This window comes from Anabrus simplex, chromosome 9 (assembly GCF_040414725.1).
Source record: "Anabrus simplex isolate iqAnaSimp1 chromosome 9, ASM4041472v1, whole genome shotgun sequence".
Taxonomy (NCBI): Eukaryota; Metazoa; Arthropoda; class Insecta; order Orthoptera; family Tettigoniidae; genus Anabrus; species Anabrus simplex.
In genome coordinates, this window is record NC_090273.1 from 80659847 (window position 1) to 80676265 (window position 16419).

The following is a 16419-nucleotide window of genomic DNA, read 5'->3' on the forward strand; positions in this document are numbered from 1 at the left end:
GGTAACTAAAGTAGAATAGGATCTTATTTATTAGGAAAAAATGAATAAGTAAAGGCCATGTCCGTGGATGGGAATCGCGAGATGAAATTTGTAGACCTTACAAAACCATTAAATCTGAGCCAATGAGTAACATGTAGATTGATGCGACGTCACATTTATATAAATAATGAGGAAAATATTTATTGAATAATTGTAAAAATCTATCAGTTGATAAATTTAAAGTTAATCAGAGAAAGGTATTCTCAAAAATTACTTTGATTATTTTACCTAATAAATGTAGGCTAACACATGTTTATATAACTGCAGATTCTCGCATCTGCCGATTTCAATGAAGAAAATCCCATGTTAATGATAACCCGAGGAGAAGAGAAAACAATTCAAATTCCGAGATTTTGTAAATTATTTATTTATTTATGAAGAGTGTTAGTTATAATAAATGTTAAAACCTATTTTTAGTGTACCTTCCATTTGTTGTTAGTCCTTAAGTTATCCCTGCCCTTAAAAATTTTCTGCACAGCCAGTAAGCGAACGGTCTACCTCTGAGACTCTCGCTCACCGGCTGAGCTGCCCGGCAAAATGGGGGCAATATCTAAGAAACTAATAGTTCCAACTATCAACTATCAGTCACCTTTAGTTCATTAGCAAGGATGCAAATAGCAATAAATTACATTTAAAAATTCAAATTTCTGCCACAACTTCAGGTAGAATTTTCATGGAACATAATATTTTATGGGTCATAATGCCCTTTTTCAAAGTTAACATCACTAATAAAAACTTACGAATGTAACCAAAAAGTATTTTATCTTATTAAAATGAAAATATTTTTCCCCTCAAAAATTTGGAGGTCGCTTGTGCCATACTGCCTACTTATATTTTAGGGAAAAATGTACTTTGTATCATTCTTCCTTGAAATGTTTAGGTGATTAAAAGAGAGTACCGAGTTTGTTTGCTCAAGTTCTTTTGGTTTCTGAGAAATGTGTACCTAAAGATTTCAAAATGTCACTTTCCAAAATGTAATGTTAGCTGACAGCTGATGCTCCATATTTAAATAGCCATTTAAAATAATCATTCCTTGGAGGAAAAAGAACAACACACATACATTACAGTATATATTTTTGTTTTCGGGAAGGCTTACTTTATTTAAAGTAGTGAAAAATGTGATTAAAAAGACTTTTAATGTCCAGATACCTTTAAAAGTAAGTCAGAGCTTGACCATCTGCACAAAATTTTAACATTACACAATTTAAGTACTGTAGTACGAAATTTCTTACGTATTCAATTCTCACCTTTTTTAAATTTATATATTACTGTGGAGAGTAGAAATCAAATAAGCAAATAATACAATATTGCATCCTACAATGTAAGAAAACAATTCCTATCATTTTACAATGAGATTAAGGAGTTATGGACAGAGTGTGAAAATAGACTGAATGAATAAAAAAATAAAAGTCCTACTGTTTATGCGAAACAGGTTAACTCACTTGAGATCAGTTATCTGGAGATGATGTTCCTTGCCTTCTTCTTTGCTGAATTCTACTGTCTCAAACAGGTATGGGGATTCTGATGATGCCAGTTTATAGCCAACATAATAACCTAGGATCTCTCCATTCCAATGATCCTTTTCAGGAGGCTTCCATGAAATCTTGAGTGTGTGCTGGTCCTCAGCCTCAACTTTCACATTGGTAGGAGGACCACTTGGAGCTGTAAAGCATAATTCTATGATGTGCTGAACAATTCACATTTCTTTTATAACATAAATTCAAGCAAACAACGGGAAGCTTTGTTAACATATCTTAAAGATCTGAACATTTTCTTGCATAGAAATGAGGCAAATTGTGTACATTAAGAAAAATGTCTATATGAATGTCTCCTTCACAATATTTAAGTAGAAACCAGTTCTGTATGCTGATGATACAAACATAATCATTAACGATTCTGACATTATATCCACAAAAATTACAGCAAATGTAGTCCTGTCGAGATCAGAAACATGGCACAGTAAAAACAAATTAAGGTAAAAGTGAATTTAACATAGACAATTTATGGAATTCAAGGCTTCTAACTACTATGTTAGGCTACAACTACTTAAAGCTATGTCCTTGCATTAAATGTAAAATGCAACTGAAATAAACATTGACTACACAAGGTTTAACTGTCTATCTGGAGTAAAAACTACTATGGGATTGTCATGTTAATAAAATAGGGAAATCTCAGCGTTCTACTTGTTTTGCATTAAATATTCTGTTTAACTCTTGTAGTGAAGAATGTGTTTGAAGAGGTATTTCTAATCACAAAGTTTACACAAGGAGTAATTTTAATACCACCTATTCAATACAATTTTATTCCACTATTGTGTGGTCAAATACACAGAAATTACCAGAATTTTAAAGGTACATGTTTCACCCACTATTTATTGGGCATCATCAGTCTCGTTCAATCTTAACACACACACAGGTCTGAGGAATCTTAACAATTTACATAAAACGTATTGATGAACATTTACTGGTGTAGATACTGTGGTTGCATAATGATTACAGCACAAAAAATATTGAATAAAATAGAACGTATACTAAAATCACTTTGAAAAACTTTGTGATTAGCTATTTTTCAATACGGAATAATGACGAGATTAATGGTTTATAAAGAGGAATTTCTATTCGGTCATCCCCTATGGCACTGGTCACTGAAGCTGCTACACATCAAATCTTGACGTTATTTTTTAATACAGAAATGGGCTATCAGAATTACCGAGATGTTACAGATTAAGCCATTGTAGAACATTATTTAGGAAATTAATGATACTCCCAGAACCAAGCATAAACATCATGCAATATATTCTATACATGAAACAAAATACTGATCACAATTACCAACAAACAAGAAATAATACCTTTATTGAGCACAAAAGTAATACTACTGCCATGAGACATACTGACTCTGTTGGAATCAGATTATGTAGCAAGCTTCCACCTAAGGTTAAAGATATCGGTTCCATCAACTCATTCACCACAGCAATACAAAAATCTCTTTCTTGGTGACTGCTTCTTCAGCACTGAAGAAATGATGGTAATGATGCTCTTATTAAATTGCAAATGTTCTTAATATCTTGTAACTAGCCTTAAAATGCATGCTGACGTATCGTTGGTTATGCTGTAAAATTTCTACTGCCAACTTCGGATCCCTTTCCATGCAACGGGTCACATACAGAGAGATAGGAACATGAAAATGAACACACTGCCAGGGATTGCGAAGAGATGAATGTAGAAGAACTGGAACTGATGAGAAGAGAGTCAATATATTTGAAGACTACAGTGTATGATGATACACAGATTGTCCTTGTCTCCTCTTTCTAATGCTCCCTCTTCCCTGCCATTATGTTCATTATATTATGTTCCTTTTTGTGTTCCTATCTCTCAGTATGTGACTTTATAGAAGAATAGAACCACACGATAAAATTCATCTTTTAGTTATTCATACAAAACTTAATAACGACACACAGCTTAAATATTGACTGCTATCAAACTTTACATAGTTGCATCTTGTTACAACACATGTTTTCAGACAGCATGACTGTGTACAGAACATTCAAACATACTGGGCCGATTGCAGAAACGGTGTTTAGACGATGTCTATGGTTAACAATGCGGCATTGCAGAGACGAGTCTAAAACCGATGTTCAACCGGTCATGTTTAAACACTGCCGAGAGCACTGTTTAACCTCAAATGAGAGGAGTGAATCACAATCAGAGGTTATGTATAATGAAACATGTAATTTGTAATACCCATGTTGAGACGATTCCGGGAAGAAAGGTTAGCAGCATTTCATTTGACATGTACGGGGAGATAGATCTTAAAATAAGAGACTGACAAAGGGACAGTCTGGTAACTGTCAACTTGAATACAATTCTTGGCAACCGATATATTTTATAATATACATGAGGTAATTTCCAAGGAATTGTAGGTTACTTCAACTACATACATGTCAGAAAAACAAACAAACCAAACAAACCCCATGGCACTACAGCCCTTGAAGGGCCTTGGCCTATCAAGCGACTGCTGCTCAGACCGAAGGCCTGCAAATTACGAGGTCTCGTGTGGTCAGCACGACAAATCCTCTCGGCCGTTATTCTTCGCTTTCTAGACCGGGGGTGCTATCTCACCATCATATAGCTCCTCAATTCTAATCACGTAGGCTGAGTGGACCTCGAAGCAGCCCTCAGGTCCAGGTAAAAATCCCTGACCTGGCTGAGAATCGAACCCGGGGCCTCCGGGTAAGAGGCAGGCACGCTACCCCTACACCATGGGGCCGGCATGCATGTCATAATTACTTGTCCCATCACATACATCAACCAGGAGCGATTCACTTATATTTACTGTCAAGTAAACACACATAATAGTGAAAACTAAAAAGTTTTTTTTTTTTTTTTTTTTTGCTAGTTGCTTTACGTCGCACCGACACAGATAGGTCTTATGGAGACAATGTGACAGGGAAGGGCTAGGAGTGGGAAGGAAGCGGCCTTAATTAAGGTACAGCCCCAGCATTTGCCTGGTGTGAAAATGGGAAACCACGGAAAACCATCTTCAGGGCTGCCGACAGTGGGGTTCAAACCTACTATCTCCCGAATACTGGATACTGGCTGCACTTAAGCGACTGCAGCTATCGAGCTCGGTAAAACTAAAAAGTAGGTTGTATGTGGTTTATATATATATATATAATCGTATAAGTTTTCGGCAACTATCAGATAGGAAAAGGCAAGTGGTGGTGATGGTGGTGATTAATGTTTAAAGAGGACGACTGGGGAAGAAGAGCCGTAGCCATAATAACAGCCCTAGTGTATTTGTCTGGTGTAGAAACAGGGAAACTACGGAAAACAATGTTCAGGGCTGCCCATGATGCGTTTCGAACCTACGATCTCCAGAACGCAAGCTACATCAACACACTCCGTTACATATCACTACCGATTCATCTTCCCTTCGTCGAAGCTACCGAATTTATGAGTAGATTACACTCACTGTAACAACGCTATAATCAAAGCTACACTTCCCCGTACGGTGGCGTGCCGCTTTAGTGTCGATAATATTATGAGATTTAATTTTCACCGAAAGCGGTACTCTTATCTGTGGGCAAGTCATGCTCATGCTTAGTCATATTTAAGCAATGTATAGGAAGACAAACAGGTGACTGGCATTCAGTGCGCGTAACGACGAATTTCATTGGTTGCGACAAGCAAAGAGTTGCATGAAAGATACTTCTATCTCCATTTTCAAACCAATATTGAAACTTTAAACGATGTGTAGTTAAACATCGACTGAACATTGTTTATGCAATGGAAGATCGTGCTCGATTTAGACGTCGTTTAAGTAGATGTTGTCTAAGGCTTTAAACTAGTCATCATTTCTGCAATCGGCCCACTGTATATCGGGCCCTGTTTCATAAAACTAACTAATAATATTAGAACTCATAAAAATAATTATTAGTTAACCAAATTCTGTTTCATAAAGATTTACACATGTCTAATAAAATAACTTCAACTAATAATATTAGTTCATTAGTCAGCTGATACAAATGGAGGTTAGAATCGGTCTGTTGCATATGTTCTTGGTTTAGGTTTGTTCCTAGCAGTAGGCTAATGCTCGACTACAACCGACTATTAATCCACATGTTCAAAAGGCTCACTTGATATTTTCATTGTTGTGACTTTGATACATATGAAAATGGATAAAAGAAGTGAAAATAATGTGAGAGAAGAAAATTTCTTTGCGGAAAGTGATTGAGTTAAAGCGTCAACTATTCGCAGCCTTTTGCACACTATTCTCCTTGTTCCTTTTACTTTTTTATTTCATGTGCTCTTAAAAATCTCTGTTGAGATGGACTAGCAACATCTTTGTTTACTACCCCCTGTTGGTGGGGGCGGTAGAATAACAGCCATAGTATCCCCTGCCTGTCGTAAGAGGAGACTAAAAGGGGTCCCAGGGCTCTCAACTTGGGAGCATGTGTTGGCGAACATGGGGCACTGAGATGAGTCCTGCCATTGCTTCAACTTACTTGTGCCATCTACCCTTCCAACCTCCCTTGTTCTTTTCCGACCCTGACAGTATTAGGTTGCGAGGCCGAGAGAATCTTTCATTTTCACGCCCTTCGTGGTCCTTCTCTTTCTTTGGCCAATACCTTCATTTTTTAAAATGTCAGATCCTTTCCATTTTTCTATCTGCTTAGTGTTATTATAGATGATGGTTGCCTAGTTGTAGCCTACTTCCTCTTAAAACAATAATCATCACCAGCGTCGTCTTGGTTTACTGGTGATATAAGCCAAGATTTTAAAAGATACTTAGAGTGTCCGAGCAGAACTGCTCTAGAGAAACACAATGATACTGTATATCACTACCAACCGGTGGAGTGCAATGCGAAGCTGCTATTTTAAGGTTATGCTTCATTCCTTGCAGTGGAACGTTCTGTTACCTACCAATCCTATCAAGCAAATACTCAAAAGTAATCTAATCTAACCCAAATCTCCCATTGTACTGGTTTTCAAAAGTTTGTTACATGTCAGTACAGGCTATTTTTGACGTAGCATTTATTGAACGGTGAATACCTACACTCGTTCCTTTTTTTTTTTTTTCTTTTTTTTTTTTTGCTAGTTGCTTTACGTCGCACCGACACGGATAGGTCTTATGGCGACGATGGGACAGGAAAGGGCTAGGAGTGGGAAGGAAGCGGCCGTGGCAATAATTAAGGTACAGCCCCAGCATTTGCCTGGTTTGCAGGAAAATTCTAAGATATTACCTTGAACACGAGTTTCAAGAAGATTTGTGCTTACCTGCTTGGAACACCAGCACACCACAAAACTTTTGCTAATCACACTAACAGATTTTCTTTTAATCAAATTAATTCAAAAATAGTCTTCTAAGACAGACGTATTATATTATAAAAACTATTCTCATTAAAGATTAAAATCAGTAGGTATTACTTTCTATTTAAGATCTAGTTCATGCCTGCAAATACAATTGAAATGATCCATGGCTAAATGGTTAGCAATGCTGGCCTTTGGTCCAAGGGGTCCCAGGTTTGATTCCCAGCCAGGTTGGAGATTTTAATCTTAATTGGTTAATTTGTCTGGCTTGGAAGCGGAGTGTTTGTGGTGTCTTCAACATAAGAAATCATCTTGAGTTGGGCCCCATCCTCACTGACATGCAGGTCGCCTATGGACTGTCTACTAGAAAACGACCTGCACCAAATCTCTCTGGAGGCCATATGCCATTAATTAAGTAATTAATTAAAATTACCTTATACTGAAATAGTACATCATAGTTTCAAAAAGAACACCGGTACTCATAATTAATAAATTTGGGGACAAGAAGATTACAAAATAAAATAATGAAATTCCAACAATTTGATTTCATTCAATAACAGTTGTTTGAGATTATTCTTCAAACAAATTCACAAAAATTATTCTTCTTGCTCTTCATGAAGTTCACATTCTTCTCATTCTGAAAATTAGTAAGAAGTTTCTTACCTTCCTCAGCTGTGATGATAGTAACAGTATCGGATGGATCAGAATTTCCAATTTCATTCTCGGCTACAATACGCAGATGGTATGTAGTGGCAGGTCGCAAGTTGAAAACGCCAGCAGCATTCTGTGAGCCTGGTACTAATACTCTATCAATATCATTTTCCCATGTACCTATAAGATAACAAAAGAAGTACATGAGTGAATTTATTGACTCTCTCTCTCTAAAAAAAAACAAAAAAAAACAGCAGGTTATCTCAGATATTTCTAGGGTCGCTGGAGCCTCACCAGACTCATTCTGATCTTCGCCGGTGTTTTTAATCATGCACCACACTTGTGTGCACGCGCACACTTAGATTGGCCAGTGTCAACACTGAGATTGTTTAGCTCCATGGGTAAGTGTTTAGCCTGCTGGCCTTTGGTCACAGGGGTCCCAGATTCGATTCACGGCAGGGTTGGGAATTTTAACCATAATTGGTTAATTCCCCTGGCACAGGGACTGGGTGTATGTGCTGTCTTCATCATCACTTCATCCTCATCATGACGGGTGTCAAATCAAAAGACCTGCACCAGGCCTCTCCAGAGGCCACACGACATTTCATTTCATTCGTAACACTGAGATTCAAGTCATGGACATTCACTACATGCAACTTTCCAGTCTGGCTTGTAAACTCTTTCAGCTTTGCCACTAGATTTAGTTCTATAATAATAATAATAGAAGAAGAAGAAGAAGAAGAAGAAGAAGAAGAAGAAGAAGAAGAAGATCTATAAGGAAAAAATGTATAATTTCTTAAGACTATGTGAATAAAAAACATTTGGTGATAAACAATACACACTGATAATCTTCAACTGGAAAAGGAATCTTAGATCCTCTCCTTCATTTCCAAGTAAAAAGCTACACTGATAAAATTTGCCACTCACATAAAATATTTTCTTTTCAGATTGTTAATATGAAGATCTATCCAGAACTTTTTTTGAAGCACTACCCAACCTTAACATACTCATCTATTATTTTAAAATATGACCCACATACATCGATTGTTGAAAGAGAGCTCATATATTACGATAAAGAGTAAGGGAATATGATCACCTACCCTTTGAGATCTTGTATTCAATTAAGTAGCGCTTGATCGGAGAATTTCCATCGTAAGGAGCTGCCCATGATAACTGAACAGAACGTCCAGATTTATCTAATACTTTTAATCCATATGGCACTTCAGGAACCTCTGGAAAGAAATAGACAATATAAATAATAATACAGTATATTATTTCATTTTTTCCCCATGAAAAAAAAATAAAAGCATTCAAGTTTTCTAGTAAGCCCAAATGATGCCAATCCGTAAAATATTACACTAATGATATACCAGGAGGACAGAAAAGAGAGAAAACAATTGTGCAGCATGTTTTCTTACCTTGTACAATCATGTTAATGCTTGTGTCATCACTTCCAAATGCATTAGTAGCTACACAAGTAAATAGAGCCGAATCTCCCCTCTCAGTTCGTTTGATGCTCAAGTCAGACAAAACTCCATTAGGTAAGATCTCTTCACGAATAGTATACCTGTCAACATAGCAGTAAGTTTATATCAGCCATTTCTCAATATCACAACTCTAGATCCATTTGAATAACTAAAGAAGCATTAATAACAAAGTGACTTTCCACTGAGGGGAAAATTTAAATACAACGACCTGGAGGGAGACACGAAATTCCTGGCCTAAAGACTTGGGCTGCTAATATGGACGAACTTCACTGAAATCTTTCAAGCCACTGTTTCACAAGTTATCATAACCAACCTTCATAGGGAGATGACGTCCTAAGAAGAAGGAGGAGGAGGAGGAGGAGGAGGAGGAGGAAGAGGAGGAGGAGGAGGAAGAGGAGGAGAAGAAGAATTTCCAACTCTTGTATACTTCTCATGAATAATCTATGAAATAAAAGTAATGGTGTCACTATAGTTTTCTGCAGTTCCAATCAATCAATCAATCAATCAATCAATCAATCAATCAATCAATCAATCAATCAATCAATCAACCAACCAACCAACCAACCAACCAACCAACCAACCAACCAATCAACCAATCAATCAATCAATCAATCAATCAATCTTATTTTAGAATTTGCTTTATGCCGCACTGACACAGATAGGTCATATAGCGATGATGGGATAGGAAAGGGCTAGGAGTGGGAAGGAAGCGACAGTGACCATCATTAAGGTTCAGCCCTGCCAATTACCTGGTGTGAAAATAGGAAACCACTGAAAACCAACTTCAGGACTGCCAATAGTGGGGTTCAAACCTTAAAAGATATGGAAGTAAAAGAAAAATTCCAAAATTAACTGAAACAACACATACCCAGAACTGAGGTGGAGAATGTGGAAGTGGAATGGGACAGGTTCAAGAAGGCATTTGTAGGCTGTGCAGGGAAAGCTCGTGGCAGAATAGCTCAAATAGTGAAAGATAATGAGACCTCAAGTTGGAATGAGAGGGTAAAGGAGGTAGTGAAAAATAAAAAGTATGTCAAATAGAAAGTGGGATAAAACAGAAGAAATTATCAGGAAATGAAAAGAAGGTGCAAGGAAGTAGTAAGTGAAGAAAAGCTGGGAAGGATTTACACGAGAGGATGTGTATAGCAGTAAAAGGATGCCATTTGCACTTGTAAGAAGGAAGAGAAAAGAAAAAGACTACAGAAAGTAGGTGAAAGAGAAAATAGGAGAGATAATAACCAACCAGCTTGCTGCAAGCCTCTGTGAATTTTCTAAATGCCGCCACAATCCTCTATTTGTAAATAACTGCATTGCTTCCTTTAGTTCCATACCTTTTATCTTTAAATCATTAGAAACAGAGTGTAACCATCATTGTCTTGCTCCCTCCCTACTTTTCTTACCCTCCATGGCTGAATACATTGATCTCCTACGTAACCTATCCTCCCTCATTCACCTCAAATGACCCCACATCCAAAGACGTCTTATGCGTATAGCTTCATTAATAGAGTTCATTTCTAACTAAGCCTTAATCTCTTCATTCCAAGTACTCTCTTGTCATTGTCCCCATCTGTTTGTACCAGCAATCATTCTCACTACTTTCATGTCTGCTACTTCTAGAATAAAATATCCTGTGTCCACCCAACTTTCACTCCCATACAGCAAAGTTGGTCTGAAAACAGACCACCGTAAAGATAGTTTCGTCCAGGAGCTGACTTCTTTCTTACAAAATACTGTTGATCGCAACTGCAAGCTCACTGCATTACCTTCACTGCAACTTGATTCTCACTTTCAACATTACCATCCCGGAAGAATACACATCCTAAATACTTAAAATTATCTACCTGTTTCAGATTTGTATTCCCAAACTGACATCCAATTCTGTTAGGTTTCCTACCTACTGACCACACTTTAGTCCTGGAAAGGCTCATTTTTACATACTCATTGCATCTATTTTCAAGTTCCAAGGTGTTAGATGGCAAGCTTTCAGCAAAATCGGCCATTACGACCAAGTTGTCAGCATTGGCCAAACTGCTTACAACATTTCAACCTAACTGAATCCCTACCTGCCATTTTATACCTTTCTGCAGGTGTTCCATGTAAACTACGAACAACAAAGGTAAAAGATTACAGCCTGGTCTAACCCCTGTAAGAACCTTGAACCAAGAACTCATTCTACCATCAATTCTCACTGCAGCACATTTGTCAACATACATGTCTTTGATTGCTTTTCATAATCTGCCTTTAATCCCATAGTCCCCCAGTATGGCTAATATCTTTTCCCTTGGTACTCTGCCATACTCCTTCAGAGATCTACGGAACAAACACTACTGTCTATTCCTCTCTGAGCATTTTACAATTACTTGGCGCATATTAAAAATCTTATCCTGACAGCCCCTCTGTGGTCTGAAATGACACTGGTTTTCATCCAACTTACTCTAAACTGCTGATTGCATCCTGCCTTCCAAAATGCCAGTGAACACTTTGCCTGGTATACTGATCAATGAAATACCTCGATAATTGTTGCAATCTTTCTAGTTCCCTTGCTTGTTGTATGTATGTATGTATGTATGTATGTATGTATGTATGTATGTATGTATTATCTGCGCACTTTTTAGTGATAGATTTACACCCTAGTGCTGAAGCGGTCGACTTTGGTTATCTTCGAGATTCGTATTGGCAACCTTTGAAACACAAACTAAGAATCGCTTATCATCGCTGTGCGCCATCTGGCGTACACTTTAAGTACTCGTACTGTTGTTGTTTACACAGCAAAGCCAAACTATAGAATTCATGCTAGGAACACGTTTCGCAACGGGAAATGTTATATAGTATTAAATATTGTGTGTGTGACACAGTTGTTTGTTTAAAATAATAAAGGTTTATAAAATTCATATTGATGGATCATATTATCGATTCAATTCAGATTTCATTTCCATTCAGTTGGCAGTAATAACGGAACCCTTCTTACTTCTCCAACGAGTACAAAAATCTATCACTAAAAAGTGCGCGGATAATATGTATGTATGTATGTATGTATGTATGTATGTATGTTCTCTCAACAGATAAAAATAACTGACACAACACAGTGGGATGCAGTCTTGTACATGACTGTGAATTTTCCATTAACTTTTACTTGGTCTGCTGACTGGCCAGGTCTGAGCAAGATTAAAAAGCCGACCAGCAGTGTGAAGGATCGGAGAGGAATGGCTCTTCGCCAGTTTTAATCTTAGCAGAAAAATCTACTTCAGCCACTTCCTTTTCTCTGCCTCTGTTCCTCAACTCATCCATAGATTGCTGCTTGTTTGTGTTCAGAAAGAGGCAGAACTCGCCAAAAAATGAGTATGGCCACAATTAGAGTTTTCCATCCAAAATATTCAAAGGTGGTGGAGGAGAGCGGGAGGAGAGGAGATCTAAATTTTACTCACTCTTGGACAACTGCATTGGACCTAAAAAAGTAAAAATCCTGGAAGTTAATTTTATAACTGGGTACATAGCAATATAATGGAACCTGTCATCCCCAAACGTATGAGGATGTGTTTACACTGTCCCCTGCTTTCCAGGTTCTCACACTTGTCAAACAGAGGTGACTGTGTCAGATAAATATAATAACATCTATATCTACCATTTTTTGGCTGTGGCAAACAAGTAGATAACCCCCAGCCTGCACCTTCTAAGTCAGCTCAAATAACAGAATCTTTTAATCAAAGAAGCCGGTCCCGTGGTTTAGGGGTAGCATGTCTGCCTCTTACCCGGAGGCTCCGGGTTCGATTTCCGGCCAGGTCAGGGATTTTTACCTGGACCTGAGGGCTGGTTTGAGGTCCACTCAGCCTACATGATTAGAATTGAGGAGCTATCTGACGGTGAGATAGCGGCCCCGGTCACGAAAGCCAAGAATAACGGCCGAGAGGATTCGTCGTGCTGACCACACAACACCTCGTAATCTGTAGGCCATTGGGCTGAGCAGCGGTCGCTTGGTAGACCAAGGCCCTTCAAGGGCTGTAGTGCTATGGGGTTTGGTTTGGTTTAGTCAAAGATCTTTTAGTTAAAGAATGCCAACCGCTCTTAAATGTTAAAACATAGTTACATTGTAATCTGGGTTTTATTATGTAGCATGTGGATATTGTTACTCAGAAAAGGGGATAGGGATAGATCATCTTCTTCTGAACAAGACTTGATAATAATAAACCTTAACAGTTATAAATACAGGTACCAAAGTATGAAAAATTGATGTATTTTGTTGTGATTATTGGGATTTGATTATCTGGACTCGGAAGACGGCGATGAATTGTGTATGTAAAGTATTTATTCAATTGTTTGTTTTGGTTTTTCCTCAGTATGTGAATTTTGGAATTGTTTGATTTGTTTGAAGTTGATATGATTTTAAAATTATTTGATTGTCATGGTAATTCTGGTGCATCCTGTACCACACGCGCCATATCGGCGTGGGAGATTTCCGGTTTTGTAAAGTTGCATCAATTTCGTAATTTCTAGAGGCTTCCTAAATGTTCTTTGTCAGCACTATTTTTTTCTGCGCTCCTATTGGAGAAAATAAAAGGAAATGTGATTGGTAGGTGAAGGAAAACATCGTACGCTCATTGGCCGTGGTAAGATTTCATAATTTCCGGGGAGAAGCGTTGTTGCTGGAGCCTTGCTCTGCGAGGGCGTCTTTTCTGTTTGACCACTGAAGGGAACAGTCACCTTCCAAGGTACGGGTCTTCTTGGCCCCGCCATCCGCTAAGCACTGTTTATTTTTTTAACTTTTCAGGTATTCAGTTTCAAATGTAGTGTTTCATTTAATTTATCTTGCCGGAGCGTACCCATGTTTCCTTCTGCTTCCAAATGTTATCATTATGACTTAGCCGTTTCGGTAAGTCACCTCACTTGGTTAAGAGATAGTTCCCGTTTGTTGTTTTGTAAATTAAATGTTATACGCCCTTCGAAGTAATCTTTATAAGTAAATTTTTTTCTCGGGACTATCTCATTCATTCCGCTTCATCGTGGAATATTCATCTTTAGGTCGGGTACCCTTTCTTAGAAGTGTTTTTGAGGGGGCTACCCACTGAAGATGCTCTGCTCCATGATTATACGTAAATATTTTTCTCCTTAGATGTATCTCTTCACTTTAGTATAACGTTACCTTCCTTTTATTTATTTCAAACTGTTTTGGGTTTTTAAAGGTAACGCCACGACAGTGGAACGTCATGTGTGATGTTCCGGTGTAAAAGAAATTTCATAACTAAATGCTACCCTCATGTAAACTGTAAATTGTAATGGTTGTTGAAATAATGCCGTCAAAATTTTAATGGTATATTGGCTATTGCTTTATATATGAAATTGAATCTAAATTGTTAAGTAAAGTTTAGGATTACATTGACTTTGCTTCTTCAGTATTACCAATACCTTCCACCGCCTGGATATGGTTCCCAGCCGCTTCCCGGTTATCCTTTCTTAATAGTCATGTTGGTTAAACTGTTTGTTTATTTTTTTGTGATTTATGTACTTGCAAATTTAGTTTCGTATATGTTGACATGCCTAGTGTAGAGTACTTTTGGCGAATGCATTACGGTAGCAAACATTTTCTCTTCATTAAACCTATTAATTGTAACCTTACCCTTTGGAGAGGTTGCAGTATGTTAGCAGAGCTTTGGGTTGCTGAAGAAGCAAAGTTGACGGTAATTCGGTGATTATAACCTAAAATTTACTTCAAGTATTATCTCGTAGTGCTTCCTTTTTTATCAACATGTCTCGTGCTATCCCAGGTCCATTTCATTTGAGGAAGGAGGAATTAGCTTACGAACTTCGTATTCGTAAGTTGAATTCGACAGGAAAGGTTAAGGATGACACGAGCTTGTTGAAACAATCGCTAAATGAACCTGTTTTTGTCCCAGGGTTATCAACAGATGAAGTGTGTGCATCTTTGTCGATTGTCAGAGATAAAATTGTAGAATATAAAGCCATTATTATGTCATTTTGTTCTTCTAAACCGTCCGATGCACAGTTAACACGTGCGAAAGGCCAAGTGCAGCATTACGTGGACAGGATTCGCGATCTGTTGGCGCATAATTTATCTGAAGATGAGCGATGTGAGTGCGAATCGTTGTTATTGCAGTTTTGTGATATTTTTGATAAAATTATTGGATTGCTGGAAGGTAATTCTTTGCCTAGCTCAAGTTCAATAGTTAATGTACCCGTCCAATCTGAAACGTGTGACAGTGACACTGTATCTGTATCTACTGCTTCACAAGTTAGTGCAGTGGTCACTTGTAATGATATTCCCGTGCAATCTTCTCCTGCTGTATTGACCAGTGCTTCTCTGCCCGTGAATAATGATAGTGGTGCTTCTTGTACGCAAGTTGCTATGTCAACTGTTCCTATGGGAACTGTTAATTCTACTGTGTCTTTATCTCATCCTCCGGTTACGACCCAAGTTGTTTCTCTTCCTATTGTACAAAGATATCCCCATGTCCAAGTGTCACCTGTAGTAAATTCTTCAGGCATGTCACAAACGTGTGAAAATGTGTCGCAAATGCAAATATCTGTGCCGGTTTCTATGCAATCTAACCTCAGTCCTAACCTCACTTTTAGTACTCCTACCCTATCCCAGGAGCGTTCAAATCAAGATTTCTTTACTACTGTGATGCCTTCTTGTAACCAATCCAGTGCTGTTCAGGTACGTACTACTCCTGCTGCTTCTCAAATTTTTTCAAACTTGCCTCACCCATTAACTGCTATATTTAAGGGTGTATCTAAGTTCACCGCTAATTCGATTGACGAAGTTATAGTGTTTCTATGTTTTTTGGTTGAATTTAAAGATCAGAGTATAGTGTATTCCTGAAGTCGTGACAATTTCTTCCAAGTCTTATATCCACATGTATCTGGAGCTCTTTCTGAGCATGTCATAAGAGCCATTTCAGAAAAGTGGACAGTTGACCAATTTCATGCACATGTGCTTGAGTTTTTTATTCCTTCCCGTGCTTTGTCTTCTTTGGTTCAAAAGCATTATTTTCGCGTACAGCATTTGAATGAAACATTGTCGGAATACATCCAGGACATTAAGTTCAATGCTCGGATCTTCATGCTAAACTATTCTGAGTCTCAAATGGTTGCTAGCATTATTGAGGGTCTTGCACCAAATTACCGGTCGTATCTTGCTCTGTCACCACGACCCGCTACGTTCGCTCAGTTGGAAGCTATTACTGTTTCTGCTGAAGGCATTAGGTATGCCGACCAGTTACGAGTCGCATTAGCTCCTCCTCCTGTGAGCATGTCTTCTCAGGTCACTAGTACCGTTTCTACTTCTTCCAAGCCACGTAATTCACGTGCATGTTATAGTTGTGGTTCTACGGATCACTTCCAGCGGAATTGTCCTAAGATTGGGCCCTTAGGCAATTCAAAACCTGTCATGGGTGGTCAACTTCAAAATTTCCAAA

At 38.1% G+C, this 16419-nt stretch overlaps 1 protein-coding gene across 1 annotated transcript in view; it reads right to left on the reverse strand.

Moving 5' to 3' along the window:
- The window catches only part of Dscam1 (Down syndrome cell adhesion molecule 1), a 915831-nt gene that overhangs the window by 123235 nt on the left and 776177 nt on the right, over window positions 1–16419 (reverse strand). Inside the window, exons 17-20 of the mRNA XM_068229242.1 lie at window positions 8921–9069; window positions 8603–8734; window positions 7515–7682; window positions 1482–1701 (exon numbers count right to left, since the gene is read on the reverse strand). Of these exons, the coding sequence (XP_068085343.1) occupies window positions 1482–1701; window positions 7515–7682; window positions 8603–8734; window positions 8921–9069 (669 nt within the window). The remainder of the gene's footprint in view (window positions 1–1481; window positions 1702–7514; window positions 7683–8602; window positions 8735–8920; window positions 9070–16419) is intronic.